Source organism: Pristis pectinata, chromosome 44, assembly GCF_009764475.1.
Source record: "Pristis pectinata isolate sPriPec2 chromosome 44, sPriPec2.1.pri, whole genome shotgun sequence".
NCBI classification, from domain to species: domain Eukaryota; kingdom Metazoa; phylum Chordata; class Chondrichthyes; order Rhinopristiformes; family Pristidae; genus Pristis; species Pristis pectinata.
The window spans coordinates 1,953,334-1,977,983 of record NC_067447.1 but is presented as its reverse complement, the minus strand read 5'-3'; the positions used below and the strand labels follow the sequence as shown (position 1 = coordinate 1,977,983).

The window sequence follows — 24,650 nt, the reverse complement described above, 5'->3', positions numbered from 1 at the left end:
ACAAAATGAAATTATGTACAAAGGGAGTAAACATGTAAAATACAAAACGTTAACATTCATGCTTTTCACATTCCCTCGTATAAAACCTAAAGGGGAAAAAATCAAAAACACACAGCACCGTTTGCCCTCATGTGGCTCGCTGAGGTGATAGCCCTTTCTATGCTCCAGGGTCGTCGGCACCCAACTCAGCTCCTCCATGTGATGTAACTGAATGCGCCTAAACTGTGGTCCTTCGCCACATAGCGTTTGCATTGGCTGCACCGAGCTTCAGTGCGTCCCTCATCACGTACTCCTGCAGCCGGGATTGCGCCAGTCGGCAGCGTTCCTTTCCAGACATCTCGCTTTGCTGGGAGACCAACAAGTTTCGGGCAGACGAAAGGGAGTCTTTCACCGAGTTGATGACCTTCCAGCAGCACGTGATGTCTCGCTCGGTGTGTGTGTGTCCACGGCAACAGCTCGGAGCTCAGCGAGTCCTCTGTCACGCAGCTGCTGGGATGATCCGTAACACGGGCCCTTGCATCAGTCTCCACACAGCCTTTGCAACAGTTTCCTCGGCCCCTCCCCGCCTCCCACCACCGGCAGCCTTCCGAGGGAAGCGTACGTTGAGGGTGATGTGTTGTCTGTAGAGGAAAGCTCTGACTTAGAGGGCGCCTCTCACCGCTCCAGAATCCAGTGTCTGCAGCCTCTTGTGTCTGCAGTAATGTCTGTTGGAAGCTGGAGACTCGCCTTCAGCTGACGGTGTCGCCATTCGATTTGCACGATGGTGGCTCTGTTGACCCTCTCTCTCTCTCACTCTCTCTCTATCTCTCTCTTTCTCTCTCTTCCTCTCTCGCTCTTTCTCCCCTCGCTCTCGCACCCCTTCCCCTCCTCCGCTCTCTCTCCGCTCGACTCCATACATTCTCCCCTTCTCACGCCTCTCTCTGCCTCCCGTCTCCCATCGCCTACTTTCGTGCTCTCATTTCCCTGGTCGTCCTTCTATTATGCTTTATGTGACCAAGGCAGACGCTTAGACCCCCACATTAGTTGCGCCAGGCAGGTAATGTGATGGAGAATCCCACTCTCGGAAAAACGACAGCAGAGTCACCCAGAAGTTCACCTCCTACTGTCCCGATCCCGGTCCTAGCCAGGCCCATGGAGAGAGCTGGGGTGGCAAGGAGTCTACTTCCATTGACTGCGGATGCTCAGTGGTTCCCGGGTATTTAACAGCGCTCGGAACAGTGACAGGACAGAGGAGGAAACAACCTGCCACCAATCCGGCACTGCTCCTTGGTCGAAGTGGGAGTGGGACTGGGTTCGTGCAGCCACGGGGGCTGTAACTCGGGAGAACAGGCGGTGGATGACGGTGCGCTGGATGGTTCGGCGTCCGCTTGGTGCTGCCTCCTGGCACCAATAGTGAGGTTTTTTCCGAGGGCGGGTAATTAGAAGTCTATTGTTGGACTTTATGGTGAATTGTATCATCGGGACATTTTCCATCAGGTCCAACGTATAGATTTGTTTCCCCTTCAGTCTCTCCGCCTCTTCAGTACATTAAGTAGGTTCTGTCTGATGAAGCTGAGAGTGAGGCGGACAATCTGATGCCGAGCACGGAGGAAAAGTCCAGCAAGCTGAAACTTCACTGAGGTCGAGCAAGGCCTCTGTCACGGCTGCCACTGCGAGAGGGGAAAGGGAACTTTTCCTTGGGCAACAAACAGAGGGACCGTCTGAGGAGGGGCAAAGCTCGACTTACTTTTGTGTAATACAGGTGACGATACTCTTGCAGGTGATGATGTGACAGCGGGGGATCACTTTGGGTTCAGAGACCATCATTCTCTTCGTCTCTGAAGCGTAACGGAAGGGAAGGAACTAGTCCACAAGTTCAAGTTCTGAATGGGGGCAAGGTGAATTTTCACGGTACGACAGAGGAGATGCAAAGGATGATTAAAATAGTTTGCAGGGAAAGGTACCACAGGCAAATAGGAGGTATTTAAATGTGAGATAGTGAGAGCTCATGGTCTCCATGTTCCTGTTAAGGTGAATGGCACAGCTGCTAAGAGAAGGGGACCCTGGCTGATGAGGGATATTCAAGACTTGGCCAGGAAAAACCAGGAGGCATGGGTCAGGTACAGGCATCGGGGATCAAGTGAATCCCTGCGGAGTATCATGGATGAAGGAGAGTACTCAGGAAGGACATCAGGGGCAGAGAAAGGGCGGGATGTAATAACCTTGGCAGGTAAGATTAAGGAAAATTCAAAGTGATTTACAAACAAACTAAAAGGAATAACACTAACGATAGAGAGTTATAGACACCCCCACACACAATTCCAAGAGGGACACTTTGGTATGGAGCCGCAAGAGATGGATAAGGTCCTCAATGAATATTTCTCCTCTGTTTTTACGGTGGAGAAAGACATGAAGACTTCGAAACAAGGAACAAGTAAATGGGGGCGTATTGGGGATGGTGCGCATTGCAATGCAAGGGCTGCTGGATACTTTGAAATGTATGTCGGTAGAAAGATCTACAGGTTCTGACAAGGTATATCCAAGACCACTGTGAGAGGCTGTAGAAGAAATGGCGGGAGCCCTGGCTGAGATATTTGCATCACCGTTAGCCACGGGTGAGGGGCCATAGACTGGAGGAGTGTGAAAGTTGTGTCCTTAATTAAGAAGGGCGGAAAAGAAAAACCTGGGACCTCCAGGCCAGAAAGTTTAACAGCTGTACGGTAAGTTACTGGAGAGGATTCTGAGGGATAAGATTTACGTACTTCTGGAAATACATGGGTTAATTAGGGATAGTCAACATGGCTTTGTGCGTAGGAGATCATGTCTTACGAACTTGATTGAGAATTTTGAGGAGATGAGCAAGAAATTTGATGAAGTCATTGAGGTAGACGCAGTTTATATAGATGTCAGTAAAAATTTTGATGAGGTTCCTCGTAGGAGGATTCAATGTAAATTTACATCTCATGGAATCCAGGGAGAGCTGGATAATTGGATACACGTTTGGCTTGATGGTAGGAAGTAGAGTGTGGTAGTGGAAGGTTGTTTCTCGGACTGGAGGCCCGTGCCTAGTGGAGTACCTCAAGGGTCGTTTCTGGGCCCATTATTATATGTCATCTCTATCAATGACTTGAATAAGAATGTACAAACCATGGTTGTTAAGTTTAAAGATGTAAGTAAAATAGGTGGTGCAGTTGGCAATGAATAAGGTCGTGAAAAATTACGGCGGGATCTTCATCAGCTGAATAAGTGGCCGATTGGAAAATGCCAAGTGTTGCATTTTGGAAAGACAAATTCTGGTAGGATTTCCACAGTGAACAGCAGGGCCATGGGGAGTGTTGCAGAACAGAGGGACCTTGGAGTACAGGGACATGGTTCTCTGAAAGTGGAGTCACAGGTAGAAAGCGCGGTGAAAAAGGCTTTGGTAACACTGGCCTTCAGAAGTCAGGGCACTGAGTGCAAAAGTTGGGTGATTATGGTGTGCTTGAACAGAACGATAGTGAGAAGACACTTAGAGGTTTGGAAAGATGTTACTAAACTGAGACTGTGCATGAACGAGTGACACGGATGCCGCCAGGACTTGCAGGACTGAGTTACACGGGGAGTTTGGACAGACTAGGACTTTATATCTTCGAGCGCAGGACAATGAGAGGTCATCTTATACAGGTGCATAAAAACATAAGGGGCATAGATGGGGTGAAGTGTACACAAAGCGTGCCATCTCTGTGGAACCTGCTGCCAGAGGGTGTGGCTGAGGCAGGTACAATAACAACTTTCAAAAGACAGTTGGGCATGTACAATGATTGAACATAGAACATAGAACATAGGGCATTACAGCACAATACAGGCCCTTCAGCCCACAATGTTGTGCCGACATTTCATGCTGCTCCAAGATCTAACTATCCTTCCCTCTCACATAGTCCCCCTTTCTCTATCATTCCTGTCTCTATCTAAGAGCCTCTTAAATGTCTCTAATGTATGTTCCACCACATCCTCTGCTGGCAGTGTGTTCCATGCACCCATCACTCTCTATGCAACAAAGCATACCTCGGACATCCCCGTTATATCTTCCTCCAATCACCTGACATATATGTCCCCTTGTGTTATCCATTGTCGCCCTGGGTAAAAGTCTCTAACTGTCCACTCGACCTATTCCTCTTACCATCTTGTACACCTCTATAAAGTCAAGATTGGTAAGGATTCGAAGGCTGTGGGCCAAACACTGGCAAATGGGAGTAGTTGGATGGGGTATATTGGTCGGCATGGCCCATTTGGGCCGAAGGGACTGTCTCCGTGTTGTATGACTACGTGACTCTTTGAAGGTGAAGTGACCAGATGCTCTGTGATAAGCCGACTTGTTTCCAGTAAGTGATCAACAAACTGACGGTCAATAACATTCTTATCTTGCTGCACATGTTCGCTAATTCTCAGGAGTTTGGATCCAAGAAGTTACAGTCACGGACCAGTTACACTCCTTTTACAACCCGAACAGAGGATTATTGTTGAGGCCGACTTTATAAAGGGTCCGATGCCCGGATAGGTCAGGCTCCCGGATGGAGGTGCAGAGACAGAATCTAGAGAAAGGAACAGCGAGTCTTCAAAAAACAAAGATCGTTCCGAATAACTAACACTCCGCTGTTTCACGCTGATCTCTCTTCCGCGGCTTATTTTCAGAGAGCTCACAGCGACCTTTGTCCTTCACCGTCACTGGGGCGTCGAGTCTGACAGGAAAATGGCGACATGAAGGTGATCAGTAAACGGAACAGCCAAGGCCACGAACCAGACCGAACCCAGCTGCCCGCCGCGAATCTCCCTGGACTGTTCCAGGTTGCAGATGGATGAGCTGAGGGAAATGTAAGGTTGACATTGAGCAGAATTCGGGATTTTAGATTGAAGTCTGTGTTAGAACTATTGTCTTTGAACGAGAGTGCGATTCAGTGCAAGAACTGCGGCGGTGAACAGGATGTGGAAAGTATGTGCTGACGAGTTTAAAGTCCTGTTCGTCGATGTGATAAGGAAATACTGATTACCCAGAGAGTGTCCGCTTTCCCGTGAAAGTGCGCACCGCTGACTTACTCGGCCTGACTGGATCGAGAAGCCGGAGTTCAGCAGAAGGTAAAGACACAGAATATCCTGGGCAACATTATGGTATTCTTCCAACGGAATCTGCCAACACGGGACTCCTGTGGTGTCGTGGAGTGAGTTGATCAAAAAATGGAATTGTGACAAAATAACTGAGTAAGTTAGAATCGTTCCACAGAGATAATCCGTCCATAATATCCTGGCGCATAGGAGGCTGAGGGGTGACCTGACAGAAGTTTATCTATCATGAAAAGTTGTATGTTCGCAATCTTTCTCCCAAACTTCAGAGAGTCTAAAATTAGAGGGCACAGGTTCAAGTGAGGGGATAATACCTAAAAAGGGACCCGAGAGGCACTTTATTGCACACACAGGCTGGTGGGTTTTTGGAAGGATCTGTCAGAGGAAGTGATTGAGGCGGGTAGAAGTGCATTCAGACAAGTACAGGGACAAGTACGTTTTACAAGTATAGGAGCCAAATCCAGGCAAACGGGACTGGGTCAGGAAGGCACTGTTGTGGGCATGGACCTGATGGTCCCCTATGGCTCTGCACGAGAAGTCACTGAGAATTACATTCGAACATCTCGCAGCAGCAACTTGATGCTAAAAGGCAGGATACTGGAGTGAAAAAGTAGACAGAATTTTTATTACTATGCCTGTTCATATCAACAGGAAATACAGCTAATCGCATAAGATGGCATTTTGCATTGTGAGAACGCGGGATATTGCGGTCTGTGCAGCTTATAAATGTAAATTCAAAATACACCATTACTTTTCATACTTAACTTTTAATTCGGAGGTCACTCTACCCTCCCTTCTGCAGACTCTGCCCAATACACTCACACCGATGGAGAGGCAGGGACAATACCAATATTTACAGGACATTTCGACAAGCAGTTCCGGCTGTGTCTGGCCGTCGGTGCACTCGGCTGTGTTGTGCATTTCCCATGTGAGTCATCAGCCCCCATATGATGATGGGGTCAGTGGGGCATTTCCACCTCTGGCCAACGATCATCCTTTAATTGAAACCTATTTGGATTACCAAGTGTTGAGTGATTCAGCCGGGCAAAGAAGGAGACGTCGCAGGTTTCACCGCAGAATTAATAACAGTGAGATTTGGACACCTCCTCTCCCTCCTCCCCTGGACCTCTGGAGCAGACAAGTTGCATTCCCAGCAATGTTTACAGATATTTGATTTGCTTCTGTCGAAGCGATGCCGTTCTGTAAATCTGTAACTGACAATGGATTGAGTGAATGGCTGAGGGGTCGTTGCTTTTGGGAACTGACAGTGAAGAGAACATGATCGGAGGGTAGGTTGGACCATGATAATATGGTATTCCCACCCCCAGAGAGCTGTGGAGGTGGATGCACTAAAGATATTCAAGGCAGATTGTCAGACAGTTCAACCAGAAATGTGCCAAGCAGACAGCGGGGAAGAGTGGCGCGGGGGGAGGTGGGGGATTGTTCTCGTATAATAAATGCCTGGAACCTGCTGCCAGGGGAACAGTTTAAGAGGCTCTTAAGTAGACACAAGAATTCACAGGGAATGGAAGGATTAGGTTAATTGGACTCAACATCATGGACCGTTGGGCCTGTTCCGGTGCTGTTTAATTTTCTATGTCATATGGATCGTGTGCAAACAGAAGAGATTTAGTTTAATTTGGTATCATGTTCAGCACACACATGGTCGTCCGGAAAGCCTATTCCTTAGCGGTACAGTTCTATGTTCTGTGAATGGCTGAGAAAGTAATGTCTATTTATTCTTGGCGTTTAGAACAGCAAGGTTTGATGTCGAAAAACATCCTTTGTTTGCAGAGAAGGGTAGATGTCGAGATGTTTGTTCTGGTGGCAGAATTGGAATTGAAGGGATGCGGTGAGATGACGAGCGAGCAGTCATTTGGACGTGAGGTGTGGAGGAACTTCTTGCAGAGGGCGGTGACTCTCTGGAATTCTCTATCCTCGAGTGGAGTGCAATCCGGATCATTGGGGTATTTGATTCTTTTGGCAGTCCGTGGATTTGAGAGCTTTGGGGAACTGAGGTGAGCCGAGGGCAGGTTAGTCCGCTCTATTATTGAATGGCGAGGTGGGATTCAGGGACCGAGTGACAGACTCCTGCTCCCATGTTCCATGTTGTTATTGCAGTATGATCACCTCTCCTTCCAACCGCCAATGAATATATCACAACCTGCTCAGCCTCTTCATACGTGAACCCCTTCATCTCAAGCTTCAACTGGTAAACCTCTGCACTGCCTCCAATGTGAAGTTATTGTTCCGAAAATATACAGACCAATGTGGTCGCCAAATGCTCCTGGTGTTTTCTCAGAGCACCAGGTGAAGTGGCATTAAAACTCCCCTTTCTTTCGTGGCCCGTATTCTTTGCAATATAGGCCGACACTGCACCGGCCTTTCTTATCAATTGCTGTATGTCCATTCAAACTATGTTTAAGACGCTGGAAACCCCAGATTCCTTGCCGCAGTTTCACTTCACTTGAACAATATCTTCACGTTTCTTCATACATACATTGATATCCTCACCCTTTCCCACATTATACTCCATCTGTAACTTCTTGCCCCTCAGCTACTCTAATTTTATCTATTTGCTGGCTCTTTATGACCAACGCACAATAACACCACACCCCCACCCCACGCCGCTAGTATCTCCGTATCATCATTAAATCAGGTAACATAACACTTGGCCCCTTATCTCTGTTGGAGGACAAGACTTTGTGGTGTTTATTAACGTTGAGGGAGGAGTCTCCAGATGTCTGTGTGTAGGACCTTGCACGGTGCTCTGGGCCGAGAGGCGTTGACCCTTTCAGTGCAACATTTAGAAAAATATATGATTGAGCTGAAGAAATTAGTCAAGAGGGTTTCTCCACTAAATTCAATAGTGGATGATTTAAATGGCCCCCGTGCTTTTTTGAGGAGGTATGTTTGCAGCAATGTGCTTGTTTTATGGACCTGCTTCGGGAGCTGTGACACTGCTCAATATTCTTCAAAGCCCGAACTGACGTTGGATTCCCTGAATGACTGAGAGGTCTGGTGGTGTAAATGTGAACATTGGAATTGCTGCTTCACAGTTTGAAAATGCGGCTGAATGTTCAATGATGACCTTTGTCACACTGAGGCTTGGTTACACGTGATATACATTCCGTTATTTCCGTTTTCAGTTATTTTTGATGAGTGACTTCCTCCATTGCCATAGTAACAGCCTGCCTGAGCTGCAAGGAAATGTTACGCCCTGTTACTGTTCTCTTGTCACTGCGCCTGAGCAGAGAGAGAGAACGGACAAGAGAGCAGATGGAACACCGAATGCAGGGGGAAACGCTGATTTGATAATTTGTTGAATTGAGTTACAATGCAATACAGCACGGGCACAGGCCATTCGGCCCAGCGAGTCCATGCCGACTCCGGTGCCCACCCACTTAACTCCAATTTACTGCGTTAGTCCCATATTCCTCTTGATTCCCCTCCCATGACCCTATCAAAGAGGCTTTTCAACTATCCTTTTGTACACGCCTCAACCACAACCTCTGGCAGATCATTCCGCATACTCACCAACCTCTGCGTGTAATACTTGCCTCTCAGGTCTTAATATATTTTCCCTCTCACCCTAAATCTGTGGCCACCACTTTTGGACTCCGCTACACTGGGTAAGTGACTGTTACTATCCACTTAATCTGTGCCTCTCGTAATTTCAAACACTTTTTTGAGGTAACCTCCCTTTCGACTACGTTACAGGGAATAAAGACCAAAGTTGGCCAACCTCTCCCAATAGGTCAGGCCCTATCGTCCTGCCGACATCCTCGTAAATCTTTTCCTTCCAGTAACAACTTGGTCAAAATTGTTGAAGGTACACCAATGTCCTCCTCACCAACGACTTCTACAACTACAACATAATGTCTCACCTCACGCTTTAAGGATCTGTTGTATGACATGGGTCTTGCACCTGAATACAGAAGTGATTAACTAACAGGGCTGAGGGCGGAAGAGAAGCGTTTACCTGACTCATTTCTCATCTCGGTATGTCCGAAATAATTCGCTTCAGGTTGATACATGTACTTATCAACATCAAATCCCACCTCCTGGAAAAAACACAGACAATACTGTAAACCTTCAGCAAGTCAGGAGATGGTTTGTGACCCCATTTGTAAGACAATATTTTTCCCAGCGTGTACATCATTGTCTGATTATCCTTTTGATGTTCTGTTTACAGCAGAGCGGCAGAATCCGTGAACACCGGTCACCACCATGGCTGAAGGTGCAGACAGGGGAGGAGATCCAGTGACAACAAAAATAAGGAAGGACAAGGGTGGGTGAGAGAATTCTGTGAAATATAAACGTCCTGACATTGGGTCCGGGTCAGGTTCCCGGATCTGCAGCTCACAAAGGAAGAGGGGATGACCTGACGGGCGGAGAGCACAGTTAGAAGAAGCTCTGTAACAGATCCCTGTCAGTGGGCATTTTCATGGGCGTAGAGGCGGTGATTGGGGAGCAGGAGATCACTGGGAATGGAGCGGCGACAATGGGCCGGTCCGACACAGTCAAAGGGAGCAGCTTCCAGAGGGAGAGAAACATCGGGGAAATGGGACGTGTTGAAAAGCGAGATTGTAAGAGTTCAGAGTCAGCCTGTTCCTGCAAGGAGAAGAATCAAGGAATCTGGTTAACAACGCTGATTGAAGGTTTGATGAGGAAGAGGAAGTTTACGTCAGTGAAAAGAATTTGGTGTCGAGTGAGGCCATTGGGGTTTATTGGGGATAACGGGGAGAACAAAGAAATGAGAACGGTGTAAGTGGCGATGAAACCCCCTTGGGAGTAGGTTGAAGGAGAATTGTAAAACCTTATTAAAATATATTGGAGCAGCTGAAAGAGTCAGTCCTCTCAGCGACCAAAGCGACAAGAAATCGTTGACCACGTACTTCGAGGTTCATTGGAGAAAACGGAGAGAACGCGGTAATTTGGAGGGTGGAAGAGGTCATGAATTGGATTGGGGAATCCGGATTAAAGAGAATCGTAAAACCTAAAACAAGTATATTGGAAGCAGGCATGCAGCTAAGAAAAGTATGATCCCTTCATGGACCAAAGGGGTAATCGATGCGTGGAGCCAGGGGAAATGGGCGATCCTGAATGAATACTTCTGATCGGTATTCACCAGGGAGAAGAATGTTCAGAGGTTAGGGGAGGGATATGGGTATATTCCTGAGCATATCTGTAGCAGGAGAGAGGTATTGTAAGAAATATTGGAGCAAATTAGTGTGGGTAAATCCCCATGGACCGAGAAGCTTTAGCCCAGGATGCTGAAGGAACAAGGGAGGACATTGATGGGGTTCAGTGAATGTTTTTGCGTCTTTAATTGCCACAGCTGAGGTGCCAGAACACTGGAGGACAGGACATGTTGTCCAATTTTACCAACAGGGCAGCAGGGATAAGCAAATGATCGGTGCGGCGTTGTTCTTGCTTGTGAGGTATCATCCCAGTCAGAGTTGCCTGAATCATCTGCAGCATTGCAAGAACGGTCTCCCATTCGTCACTGCGTTCACCCATCATAGAAGGTTTAATCGGTAGGACGGTGTCTGGTCTGCTGTGTTGTCTGTGAGTGGGGGTGTTTGGTCACCTGCCATAGATGTGATCGCCCTGCAGGTGACCCATTTAATACTCACCAACGTTGTTCCCTCCAGAATTTGCTCACCCAGTGTCTTGGCTCACGTTGCATTCACCTATTATGCATCTGAGATTTGCACAGTTCTGAATTACTCACCTGAGACCTGTAGTTCCCGATTTTTGAGCGGGGAAGGTCATTTGGATGCAGATATTTTTCAAGCGGGGAAGTTGGTGGGTGTGGTGAATGTAGTACTTGATTTGTATAGGTGTGTGGGAGAGTGAAGGGGTGTCTGGTGGGTGTGGGAAATGTAGTACCTGATCTGTGTAAGAGCGGGGAAGAGTGAAAGGGCAGCCTGTGGGTGTGGGGAATGTTGTACCTGATCTGTGTAGTGGTGAGGGAGAGAGACGGAGCAGTGGGTAGGTGTGGGAAATGTAGTACCTGATCTGTGAATGGGTGGGGGACTGTGAATGGGCAGTGTGTGTGTGTGTGTGTGTGTGTGTGTGTGTGTGTGTGTGTGTGTGTGTGTGTGTGTGTGTGTGTAAGTGGCGAAAGTATACCTGATCTGTTTAGAGATGGGCAGTACTGAAGGAGGCAGTGTGTAGGTGTGGGGAATCTAATACCTGATCGGTGTAGTGTTGGGAGAGAGTGAAGGGACAGGGGGTGGGTGTGGGGAATGTAGAACCTAATCCGTGTCGGGGTAGGGGAAGTGAAAGGGCGTGTGTGGGTGTGGGGAATGTAATACGTGTTCTGGGCAGGGTTTGGGGAGAGTGAAGGGGGCAGTGGGTGGTTGTGGGGAATGTGATACCTGATCTGTGGAGGGTTGAGGAGACTATAATAGGCAGTGTGTGGTTGTGGGGAATGTAGTGGCTGATGTGCTTAAGGTATTGGGGAGAGTGAAGGAGGCGGTGGGTGGGTGTAGGTAATGTAGTAGCTGATCTGTTTAGGGGTGGGGTAGAGTGTAAGGGCAGTGGGTCGGTGTGTGGAATGTAGTACCTGATTTGTGTAGGGGTGGGGGAGTGTGAAGAGGCAGTGGGTTGGTTTGGGGAATGCAGTACCTCATCTGTGTTGGAGCTTTTAGGGTGCGTTGAAGACGTCGTTCAGAGTCTTCTGGATGAGTGAGTCACTGCTGAGGTCGGAATTCATGGTCCATACCGCACTACCCTTGACGGGGTGCTGGTGAATGTGGACCTTTTGGTGAAGAAACTCCCACAATGCTGTTGGGTGGGTCTGAAATCCAGTAATGAACAACGTCAATCTGTCCAACGTCGGGGTCTGACGTCAGGTAGTGAGGTCTTCCCATCCACATGTTAAACATGGACTTGATGGAGTGCTTACTGGTTGGTTGGTGCTGTTTGAAGTGTCCAGATGAGCAGCAGCGTTGCTTTCTCTGGATGGTAAAATGGATTGGAGGTTGAGTGACAAGGAAGGAGAGATTGGATTGGGTGTGCCTGATTTCTCTGGCGCAGAGGAGGCTTAGGAGTGAAGTCAGAGAAGTGCTCAACATAGTGAGAGCTGCAGATGGTCGGTGTCCGTATCCCATTGTGGCGTTTCTAAGAACAGATGAAATCGGTTGAAGATGAGAGCGAGGTTTTTTAGAGGAGATCTGAGGGGTAAATGTTTCACACACCGTGCTATTGGTATCTGGAATGAGCTTCCAGAGGAGGTGCCGAAGGCGGTGACAGTGACAGCATACTGCAGATATCTCGACAATGAGGAAGGAAAGGATGAATTGGATTTAATGCTGGCAAGTGTGATTGACATCGATATCCATGATGGTCAGCGTGGACCCGGTGGGCTGAATGGTCTGTTTCTATGCTGTACAACTCACTAGCTCTGTGGTGCAGACACATTTCACTGGTGGTGAGGGTTGTGTTCAAGATCCAGGGCGTTGTTTGTGTTTGGGGCCCCAGCCCACGGCACTCCTTGCGGTGATGATCGGTTTCTCCCTTTCTATTCACAGGTCCAAAGTCTACACTCTCTGAGCTCCTGACACAGTGGGACGATTACCAACTGTTCCAGCTCGGAAAATTCTACCGGAATAGACTGACAGAGGCGATTGAAGAACGGGTTGAAGGACTCAGTCAATTGTTGAGGAACGAGGGGCATTTCAGTGGATGTGAACATGAGGTAAGTGTCACAGAATGTCATAGCACGGATATAGGTCCTTCGGCCCAACTCGTCTATGCTGACAGAGGTGTCCACCTAAGAAAGTCCCATTTGGCCGTGTTTGACCCAGATCCCTCCAAACCTTTCCGATCCAATGTAGTAGCAACAAACAGTATATATTTCAATGTTGTTATTATACCTGCTTCAGCTACTTTCTCAGCCATGTACAAATTAATAGGGAACAGCTGTTTTTGGAAAGTCCACTGCTGACATGTGGAGACCGTTTAAAGTCCAACTGCTTGAGTACAGGACAGGGATGTTCCAGTAAGATGGACGGAGAAGGATAACAAGGGAATGGAAACTTGAATGTCGAGAGAGGCGGTCAATTTAATGAAGAAGGAAAAGGAGACGGATGTTGGATTTAGGAAGCTAAAATCCAACGGAGCCGCAGAGGATTATAAAGAAGCTGGAAAGGAGTTCAAGAAGGGAATTAGGAGAACCAGCAGGGGGCATGAAAATCCTTGGCAAATGGGAATGAAAAGAATCCCAAGTGTAAGAAGATAGGACACTCAAGGATAAAGGGGAGGGGGGGGAAATGTACCTGGAGACGGAGGATGTTGGAGAGGTTCTGAATGTGTATTTGATGTCTGTATTTAACAAGGAGAAGGACGTGGGGGACAGTGAGATCGGTGTGGAGCATCCTAATATGCTGGAGCATTTTGAGATAAAGAACCAAGTAGTTTTGGGTCTCTTCAAACAGATTAACATAGATAACTCCCCAGAGCCCAATGCAACATAGCCCAGGTTATGAGAGAAGTAAGATACGAGAATTCTGGGAACTTGACCAAGATCTTCGTGTCCTCTGTACCCATAGGGCAGGTCGCGGAGGGCTTTGAGCAGTAATTCTGTTCGGTTATTCAAGAAGGATCATCCTGTTAACTACAGACCGGTCATGTCAGTTTTCTGAAAGATCTTGGAGAGGATTTTAGCGATAGGATATATGAGAATTTGGAAAACTATGGCCAAATTAAGAACAGTCAGTATGGTTTTGTGAGGGACAAGTCGTGTCTCACTAACTTGATTGAGTATTTCGAGGAGGTGACAGAGGCGATTGATGAATGCAGAACAGTGGAGTTTTCCTGCATAGATTTGAGTAAGGCGTTTGCCAAGGTCAGACATGGTCCGGCCGATCCAGAAGATTAAGGTGGATAGGACAGACAGCGACTTGGTCGTTTGTAGGACAGAGGAAACTTATCACATTAAATCCGTTGTAGAACATCAGTGATTCCTCACTCTGCGACAACAAAAATATAATCTGTCACTTTGCAGTCAGTTTTCTCAGCTAATGACTGAATCCTGAGAATAACAGGTGGGTAAAGATGTAGCCCGGTGACAGTGCGCAGAAAGCCAAACTAGCCTACTCTCAATTAGCTGATATTTCCTTGTGTTGCCCAACCCACTCCTCACCCTATTCATTATTTTTCATTGCAGAAAGTCTCTCAGCTCGTGGAGAAGGGACGCCGGACAGATGGTTCCAAGCTCTTCCTCAATCTGGTGATGGAGAAAGGCTCCCAGACCCGGAGGGTGATGTGGGAGTGCTTTGTGGAAATGAGGCAGGAGTTACCAAAGTTGGACAAAATACTGAAAGAAATCCAGGAGTTCGGTACTGTAAAACAACACATTGAACTCAAAATCATTCTGAAACACTCTAAACTTAACAATATTGGTCAGATCTAGTTTCATGAAACCTTGTTGATTTGAACAGGTCCCGGTCCAAAAGAATATATTAACATCGCCCGAGGTTTAACTGAACTACCCAAGGAACTGAAAGGTGAGAGAGGAAATGCAATCTTATCATCATTTTCTTTTCAGAATCGATGCACGGCAGAAGCCATTTATTCAGAGGTGGTGAGGATCAGGGATTAAAAAGGACATTGGCTTGGGAATGGGATGTGCTGTTCTTGGAATGAACCACCAATCCATAAGATCATGAGACATCTTCTGTTCTGCTGTTCACCCTTAGTACTTGACTCAGTCTCGGCAGGGTTGCAGTGCAATGCGCCTCCTACACGATATGGGAAGTCAAGGAACATTCACGGTCTCTCTGATGACTACATCTGTGCGAAGTGTCCCCAGCTGCAGCTCTTGAGAAACGTTTCAAGGAACTGGAACTGGTGTTAGATGTAGTCAGGATCATCCGGATGCTGAGAGCACCACAGATGTTACTTTTAGTGAGTTGGTCACACGTAAGATGCGGGTTTCAGATCTATGTGTGATCAGCAGTAGTAGAAGGCAGTGCAGGATTCTGCTGTGGCCATTTCCCTCACTAACAGGTGCACCTCTTTGGATAATGTTCTGGGGATGGACTTACAGTGAGGAGCAGCAGCTGTCATGTCTCTGTCACTGTGACCTGCTCTGAAGCTCAGAGGGAAAGGGTGCAGTCAGGCAGGGCGATAGTGACAGGAGGCTCGCTTGTGAAGTCGACAAGAACGAGATCCAGTGGCTGCAGAAGAGTCGTCAGGGCGGTGTGTTACCTCCCGGGTGCCAGGGTCAATGATATCTCTGAGCGTCTGCAGAACATTCTCTAGCGGGAGGGCGAACAGCCGGTTGATCCAAGCGACGTTGGAAGAACAATGAATGAGGTCCTGCAGAATGAGCAGAGGTAGTTATAACTAGTTAAGAAGCTAGGCACCGAGGATGGTGATCTCCGGATTACTCCCGGTGCCGCCTGACAGCGAGGTCAGAATCAGAAAGATCGGCCAGTTGAACGAGTGGCTTGGCACCTAATGCGGGGGTGGGTGGGTGTGGAGAGGTGGTGTTCCAGCTTCTTGTACCATTTGGACCTCTGCTGGAGAAGGGGCGAATACACAAGAGGGAGAGGTTGCATTTGAACTGCAAAGGAGAAATACCCCTGCAGGGAAATCTGCGAGGACTTCACGGGAGGGTTTAAAGTAGATTGACAGGTGACTGGGACACTCCTCTGGACCAAGTCATGGGATAAAGCAGTAACCAGCAAGAGTTTGCGTTCGCAACCCTGCCTGCCTGACAGTGAATTGCTGAGATGTCGATAATTCCTCCCCCATCCCCACAGATGCTGCTGGACACTGTTTCTTTTGAAACAACAACAGTAGAAGAGCGGTAACACCCAGATCAGTTCCTTTGACAGAATGTCCACTACCCTTTTCTGCATCTCAATACACCACCTCAAACTCGGGATTTCAAAGTGAGTTCCACAGGAACATCCATAGCTGTGGTAGTATTGGGAGGGTGTCCAGTACAGGACAGGCAGGGATCAGTAAAATACCAGGGAAACGTTCACAACACAGTAAATATTAGGATGTCAGGGTCTGATGGTTTACCAGTCCATGGCTCTCTGGCGAGACATGGTTCCGTTAAACGAGTTTACTTTCTCCACCAACATACATCAGTGAATTGAATTAATTCAACAGCATTGAACTTATTCTTGTCATCTTAAATACTGATTTCTGAGTTGAAATATCTGAAATTTTGACCACTGTCTGTTCCCCTGCAAGATGTTCAACAGAAACACAAGAGGACTCTGCGGCAACAGACTGAAACACTGAGAGTGAACACCATCCTGTTGAGGGAGAAGGTGAAGGTTTTCCAGCTGGTTGATCGATACGCTGAGATCACGGTCATTTCCACTGTTCGAGATCGGACACTTGTGGAACACGAATTGCTGGCAAGAGGCCGGGACCACGAGAAGTGGAGAAAGGAACATCTCCGTGGAAAGATGCAGAAACTCCGGACTGCTCAGTTGTTCCAGGGCAGACTTACCTGGAGTAAATCCAAATCTGGTATCTCGGCAGCAGTGGCCGGAGTCCCGGGGATCGGGAAAACAACCATGGTGCAAAAGATTGTTTATGACTGGGCCACGGGGAAAATATACCAACAATTTCAATTTGTCTTCAGCTTTAAGTTCCGAGATTTAAACACGATTAATTGCACAATTAACCTGTGGAATCTAATAGTATTTTTTTATCCTTACCTGAGGAATGTTCTGGAAAAGCTGTGGAAGAACGCAGAGAAGTTGCTGTTTATATTCGATGGTTTAGATGAATTCAAGTACAAAATCGATTTTGGTGACTGTCGGAGAGACACAGAACCTCAGCACATGTGCACAGACCCTGATTTCCGGTGTAAGGTGTCTGACATCGTGTACAGTTTAATCCAGCACAAGCTGCTCCCGGGGTGTTCAGTGCTGGTGACCACCCGCCCCACTGCGTTAAATTTATTAAAAAAGGCGGAGATTAGTGTCTGGGCTGAAATCCTGGGATTTGTCGGTGAGGAACGGAAGGAATATTTCAGCAGGTGTTTTGAAGATCAGACGGTGGCAGCAGCTGTTTTCAAACACGTGGAGGAGAACGAGATCCTCTACACCATGAGCTACAACCCCTCCTACTGCTGGATCCTCGGTCTAGCACTGGGTCCTTTTTTCACACAAAGACACAGGGACACGCAGCGAGTTCCCAAGACCATCACCCAACTATATTCCTACTATATTTACAACATCCTGAAAAACCACAGCTGTAAGATCGAAAGTACCCGTGATGTGTTACTGAGGGTTGGTCAGATGGCCTTCACAGGAGTGTCCGAGAGGATGATTGTGTTTACCGATGGAGATTTGATCAAATACAATCTGCAACCTTCCCAGTTCCTGTCCGGGTTCCTGATGGAACTTTTGGACAGCGAAGATTCTGGCCGAAGCACAGTGTACACATTTCCTCACCTCATCATCCAAGAGTTTTTAGCCGCACTCGGAGAGTTCCTGACTCCAGTTCCAGGGGATATCATGGAACGCCTCACTGAAGCCCACAGAGAAGAAGATGGGCGATTTGAGGTGTTTCTCCGTTTTGTTGCTGGTCTTTCATCCCCAGAGTCAGCTCGGGGGCTGGAGGAATTACTGGGCCCATTTCACAATGAAACTACCTACCGAGTTATTGACTGGATGAAGGCGGAGGTTAAACGGCAGATTGGAAACACAGGGAGTGAAGCCGGTAAAAGGAGCCTCCTGAACACACTGCACTACCTGTTTGAGTCTCAGAACCGTGGACTGGCTCAGGCTGCACTGGGAGCTGTGGAAACACTTTCACTCAGTGACTTTCGCCTGAATCCCATTGACTGCGCCGTCCTGTCTCATGTCATCCGGCTCTGTGATACAATAAAACTCCTCGATCTGTGGAACTGCGGCATTGAGAGTGAAGGGCTCCAGCGGCTGGGACCCGGGCTGCACAAGTGTCAGGAGCTGAGGTAACTGTTGACTTATCTGCAGCTCTGAACTAAGTAACAATTCTATTTTGTTGTTTCAATGTAAAGGAAAAGGAAGAGTTTGGATCAAACTGTAAAAAGGCAGATTATGAAGAACTGTGACAAATAACCAGAGGATCGGTCGGTAACTTTCCAAGGATGGGAGGGATCAGTGGTTTATTGTGAAGGAATGTTGGAGACTTCATCAGATCAGTGAATAACGCTGCTGGTTTAATTGCAGTAAATCACATGAATGGCTGTGTTTCTCACACCCTGTGACACGTCCATTAACCATGTTCCCACTAACAGTTACTGACACTCAGACCGACACTGACTTCAGCAATCGGTGTTCGGCGCTTCCTACCGTCTTCCCGTGGATGGACGGATGAGTGTCACCGGAGAGAAACGTCTCTCTGGGAATCTCCTCCTCTCTCGGTGGGTCTTTCCTCACCCCCCCCCCCACTTCTCCTGTGGTATCTCTCTTCACCGACCATTGTGGAATATTTCACTCCCACCACACACCTCCCCCTTTTTGGTTCTCTCCTCACTCCACCATACCCCCTCTTCTGTGAGACTCTGCTCACTTCCCCACCCTGTAGTCTATTAGTCCCGGCCTTCTCATGCCAGGCACATATCTTCCCATCGTCCTGGAATGAGAAAGAATGTAGAGAGTTTAGAGGGGTCACACCCACACACTAAATTACCAATTTTCTGTGAATACCATGGATCTGGGCAGTGAGGGTCAGTGACGGTGACGGGAACTCCGGTCAGTCATTTCCTGAAGAGTTTAAATTTCTCTGAAATATCCGAGTGAGTGTAATTCTGTCAGAGCCACGGTTTGAATCACTTTGTTCCTCAGTTTGTCTGTTTGTTTTTAGACTTGGGAGTAATAAACTAGGAGATTCGGGAGTGAAACTGGTGTCTGCGGCTCTGAGGGACCCGGAGTGTAAAATACAGAGTCTGGAGTAAGTAGCAGACTGTGAGATATTGTGTTTACAGTCACTGGGTGTCTGACACTGAACATTAATGTGGTAAGTAATTCTGTTCCTGATAAACACTGGGGGTTTGCACCGTTTCCTGTCTCTCTGTGTCCTTCACTCTCACTCTCTCTCATCTCCAGGCTGAAGTCTGTCGGTCTCACAGGTTCTGGTGCCGAGGATCTCGTCTCCACTCTACGTGCAAACGGATCGCTGATGGAAATTAACCTGAGTGGTAATAAACTGGGAAATTCAGGAGTGAAACTGGTGTCTGCGGCTCTGGGGGACCCGGCGTGTAAAATACAGAGACTGTGGTAAGTAGCATACTATGAGAGATTGTGTTTACAATCACTGGGTGTCTGACCCTGAACATTAATGTGAACAGTAATTGTGTTACTGTACACCATTGGGATTTTCCACCGTTTCCTGTCTCTGTGTCCTTCACACACCTTCTCTCTCTCATCTCTAGGCTCGAGAAAGTCGGTCTCACAGATTCTGGTGCCGAGGAACTCGTCTCCATTCTCACTGCAAACAGATCGCTGATGGAAGTAAATCTGTGTGGTAATAAACTGGGAATTTCGGGAGTGAAACTTGTGTGTGCGGCTCTGAAGGACCAGGAGTGTAAAATACAGAGACTGGAGTAAGTGCCAGACTGTGAGAGATTGTGTTTACAGTCACTGGGTGTCTGACACTCAACATTCATGTGATCAGTAATTGTGTTACTGATAAATCCTGGGGATTTGCATAATCTCCTGTCTCTCTGTGTCCCTCACCCTCACTCTCTCATCTCCAGGCTGGATGGAGCCAGTCTTTCGCGTGATTGGAAGGAAGATCTCGTCTCCACTCTCAGCACAAAGGACTCATTTAAAAATTTGGATCTCAATTGTTTAGAATTGAGAGATTCGGGAGTGAAACTACTGTCTGAGGCTCTTAACATCACCAAATACAAAATACAGAGACTGAAGTAAGTCCCAGACTGTGAGAGATAGTGTTTCCAGTCACTGTGTGTGCCTGACACTGAACATTGATGTGATCAGTAATTGTATTCCTTATAAACGTTAGGGATTTGCTCCGTCTCCTGTCTCTCTGTGTCCCTCACGCTCACTCTCTCTCTCACCTCCAGGTTAGGTGGTGTCGGTCTCACCTGTTCTTGTGCCGAGGATCTCGTCTCCGCTCTCAGAACAAACCGATCACTGACGGAGCTGGACCTTTCTTGCAATGAACTGGGAGATTCAGGAGTGAAACTGGCGTCTGGGACTCTAAGCGACCAGGAGTGTAAAATACAGGGATTGTGGTAAGACGCAAACTGTGAGAGATTGTGTTTACAGTATCTCGGTGTCTGATATTAAACATTAACGTGGTCAGTAATTGTGTTACTGATAAACTCTGGGGATTTTCACCGTCTCCTGTCTGTCTGTGTCCCTCACCACCTCTCTCTCTCTCTCATCTCCAGGCTAGGGCGTGTCGGTCTCACAGACTCTGGTGTCGAGGATCTCGTCTCCGCTCTCAGCACAAACCGCTCACTGATGGAGCTGGAGCTGGGTTACAACTCGCTGACAGACCGATCTGTCCCCGCTCTCCGTCGGCTCATTCTGACTCACCCGAGTCTGGAGTGGATCGGGTGAGTGTTTGTGTTCATGGTTAATGTGGTAAAATATCAGTGAACCCACGGGTTGTTGGAGATATTTGTCTGTCAGTGTTGAAATATTTACCCCATTGGCCAGTTACGGACATTGTTGTGTAACCTGTTTGTTTTCCTCTTTATTCTTCACCCTGTTTCAGGCTGTTGGGAAATGAGTTCGGTTGGACCGGGAGGAAGGAATTGCGGTCTCTGCAGGAGCCCAGACCCGGACTGCAGGTGGACACATGATCGGGAAACGTCACCTGCCTGCGGACCCTGAATGGCCGCGCTTCAGTTCCCAGCTCAACCTGGCGACCTTGCGACGTCTATACCCAGATGTCGCGTGATCAAGCCGCCCTTCCGCACGGCGCTGTTGTTGACGGAGATTCCTGCATCCATTCAGCAGCCCGTCGTTACAATGGTAATTTATCAAATTTCTCCATCTGGATCTGCAGCCTGGAACTTCAGTCATCTCGGGAACTGCTATCAGGTGCAATTTTGTAATCAGCGGTTCCTCTGATGTGCAATGACGGGGATGAACGGGACTGATTATTAACGGGTCATTCAGTGCCCCAGTGTCCATTAATTGTGTTCTCAGCATTGCACTATTTACTGTCTGCAGCTTATGTTGTCTGAATATTATAACTTTCTCCTGTCTTTTTTACAACGACGGCCGTGATGTCCGGAAATATTTATTGGTTCACCGGGAAAACGCCGCTCCCTTGCAGCTAAATGTGGAGATATGCCACAGCCTGTCCTCCGGGTCCGGTCTCACACTTGGTCACCCTCTATCTCTCCCACCCCCCACCCTCTGCCACGGTGACCCTCCACGGCGTAGCAGAGTGCCATAGGCTCCCCAACGTGTGCAGAAATAACCCCACCACCCGCCCCCGCCTTCAGTGACTGCCCACGCACGCACCTCCAGCCTTTCCTCGGACGGAAGTTGAAGTAAATATTTTGGATCTTTGCTGTGGGGCTTGACCAGGAGTTTGTGGAGGGACCGGGGCGAGATCTGTGGCAAAAATAAAACCTGATGGCCATTTAACAAGTTGTCAGCTGCGATACAGGAGTCTTTGAATATCCCTGTTGGTCAGAGGGCGTTTAAATATTTCAAGAGTTCAATAATTTATACAGAATTATTTCACATGAAGGTATGTGTTGCAAATTTATGAAGAAAAATGTATTGAGGTCAAATTTCGCAACAAATAAATCGAACCACGTCCCATTCCAAGGGTTTGTGTACCCCGGTGCCAGTGCATGGAGTCACCAAGTATCATTGGTTCAAGCTGGATCACCAGAAGTGACTCACATCCGTACCTTCAGCTCAGGAGGACAGTGCTCTACTCCTGGACTCGGAAATCACCTGGGGTGTTGAGCTTCATCAACAGAGGCACACTGTTGTACAGGTTCAACGTGATCTCCCTGTAGAAAGGCAGGGAGATCACGTTGAAGCTGTGCAACACTCTGTCCAATTCTGCTCTCTCACCGTCAGAAAGGATGGGAAAATCCCTGTGCTTATCTGGGACAGATTCGTAAGATTTCAACAATTAGTTATTACTTAAGATTATTTATCTAAAATTAAACCATAACAATTGCGGGATTGGGGGGGGAGGTGGTGTGGTAGTGGTTACTACCACAGCCTGAGACCGGAGAAAATGGGCTTTCACTTTGAACGAAAGAAGGCTGTGCGGTGGTTTGGAAGAGATGGACGTGATCGTGGCAGGTTCAGATAGGTTCAATGGAGCTAATTGTTACATTAGTAAATGCTTCAAGGTTTGGGGGTACTGATTTAATTTATCGTGCAAGCAATACTTGGAAGATATCAACTTGAAAGATATAGCAGAGGGCGGCACGGTAGCGTAGCGGTTAGCGCGACGTTATTACAGCGCCAGCGATCGGAGTTCTCTCGTGTCTGCGTGGGTTTCCTCCGGGTGCTCCGGTTTCCTCCCACAGTCTAAAAATAGACGGACGGGTAGGTTAATTTGGGTTTAAAATGGGCGGCGTGGACTCGTTGGGCCGGAAGGGCCTGTTACCACACTGTAAATAACATCTAAAAAAAATTAAAAAATTATCACCGATCCCCATTGTACAACCATGGCTAATCTCAATGTGACCTTAATTCCACATTCTCTCTCACCTGCAGTGACCATAACCCCCTTGATTGTCAGGAAGCTCAACACCCCTGCCGTGAACGTATTCACTGACCCTGCTTCCACTGCCTTTTGATAAAGAGGGGCATATATTTTACAGTGTTTGTATGTTCTCCCCGTGTCTACGTGGGTTTGCTCCGGGTACTCCAGTTTCCTCCCACATTCCAAAGATATACATATTAGAAGCTTGGGCATGTTACATGGGCGCCAGAAGAGTGGTGACACTTGTGGGCTGCCCCCAGAACACTCGACGCAAAATATGAATTTCACTATGTGTTTCAATGTATGTGTGATTAATAAATAAATATCAACTATCTATACCTCCCAGCCGCAGAGGGCGAACAAAGCATCTCATCTCTGTCTTAAGTGGGTGTAAGGAAAGAGTTGAATATTACAAAAGTCATATCTGATTCCTCCTTAGGAAGTGCAAATGTGTTTAACACAAAATGGTGGTTGTGAGACAAAATGGTGTCAGCTTCGACAGCGATAACGTCTGGGAACGTACAACAATACTGATACAGAACCCGACAGCAGATAATGACGACGAACGTTACTTTCTGCAAACATGATCTCTCTGTATTTAATACATGTTTCTGGGTCACAGGTCACAAAATGGGGGTACAGACTGGTACTACAGCTGCATGGACAAATACTGGCGTAGGAACTTTGCTCGGTTTTGAAGGGTAGAAACGGGACAACTTGGTTCTGTAAATTGCAATCTTGCCTGAAGTGTGTCGCCACACCAGCGCTGTGCGACAGAGAAAAGGCTGCAGAAAAGGCTGTCCGACACCTGAGGTTCCCTCCGGCATTTTCTTGATCGGTTCATTGATTGGTTGATAAGTACTATTTTGCTTCCTTCTGTATTTCAATGTATTCTTTCTTTCTGAATTTTATGGTTTATACAACTCTAATAAAGTAGTTTTCCATAAGCTTTAACACATGTTTTGTGCCTACGTTTGTTTGTAAACACCTGCTGAATCAGGAAAGAAATCATGACCGTCACTGCATTACCCTTTAGTGTTCAGAATAAATAGAAATCAACTTTATTCACAGTTGTTTTGACAGTCAACTGTAAGTCCGGTTTGATTTGATTTCAGCAGAAAGGCCGCTCCCTATCCTGAGGAATGCGGGTGTTGAAATCCGTTCCTGTTGACGGACGGCTGAGTAAACACAACGGCCGAGCTGTGACTCACACAGAACAACAACCCGCACATTCAAAAGACTACTCACATTGAAACAAAACACAGATCCTTTCTCGTATTGGCTTTAACACAATATGCAAATGCTTTGAAAGGGCAGGCCACTCACTGCAGATTTTCGTGTGGGGTAAGCACCAAGAAGCTTCCAATGCTTCCCTCTGGGATTCTGTCCCCAAGCAATATTTACCCTTCATGTGCAACGTGCGCTTCCCCGGTGTCGTTGAGTGCCAGTATTACTGTGCCCGACAGCCTGTTCCAAGGGAAAGAGAACTTAGGACGGCTTAGCTTTAAGGAGAGAGAGCAAATGTGTAAAAGAGACCAAGGGGAGGAGTTTTTAGTACAGAGATAATCGTGGATATGCCGAACGAACTGCCAAAGAAAGCGGTTGAGGCAGGTACAACAGCAACATTTGAAAGATATTTGGGCAAGCACATGGATAGGAGGGGTTTTGAGGGATATGGACCAAACATGGGCACAAAGGACTAGCTGGGTTAGTACCTTGCTCGACATGGACGAGCTGTATCACTATGACTTTGGCAACTAATATACCAGGACTCCCCCAATTAGTCTGCAGCAAGGGGCTGGAAGGGGTTTCAATGTGTCCTGTGGTGAACAGACGAATGTGGGCGCTTGGCATTTACATGATATGCCTTCTGCCGTCTTCCCTTTCCT

At 47.5% G+C, this 24,650-nt stretch overlaps 1 protein-coding gene across 1 annotated transcript in view; it reads left to right on the top strand.

Moving 5' to 3' along the window:
• The first annotated feature begins 4,438 nt into the window (after window positions 1-4,438).
• Window positions 4,439-24,650, top strand: part of LOC127566659 (uncharacterized) — a 41,241-nt gene continuing 21,029 nt past the window's right edge. Inside the window, exons 1-13 of the mRNA XM_052009173.1 lie at window positions 4,439-5,214; window positions 9,272-9,367; window positions 12,618-12,784; window positions 14,255-14,426; window positions 14,529-14,594; window positions 16,297-18,034; window positions 18,910-18,996; window positions 19,152-19,322; window positions 19,478-19,648; window positions 19,802-19,972; window positions 20,132-20,302; window positions 20,462-20,629; window positions 20,966-21,050. Of these exons, the coding sequence (XP_051865133.1) occupies window positions 9,307-9,367; window positions 12,618-12,784; window positions 14,255-14,426; window positions 14,529-14,594; window positions 16,297-18,034; window positions 18,910-18,996; window positions 19,152-19,322; window positions 19,478-19,648; window positions 19,802-19,972; window positions 20,132-20,302; window positions 20,462-20,629; window positions 20,966-21,050 (3,228 nt within the window). The 5' untranslated portion in view covers window positions 4,439-5,214; window positions 9,272-9,306. The remainder of the gene's footprint in view (window positions 5,215-9,271; window positions 9,368-12,617; window positions 12,785-14,254; window positions 14,427-14,528; window positions 14,595-16,296; window positions 18,035-18,909; window positions 18,997-19,151; window positions 19,323-19,477; window positions 19,649-19,801; window positions 19,973-20,131; window positions 20,303-20,461; window positions 20,630-20,965; window positions 21,051-24,650) is intronic.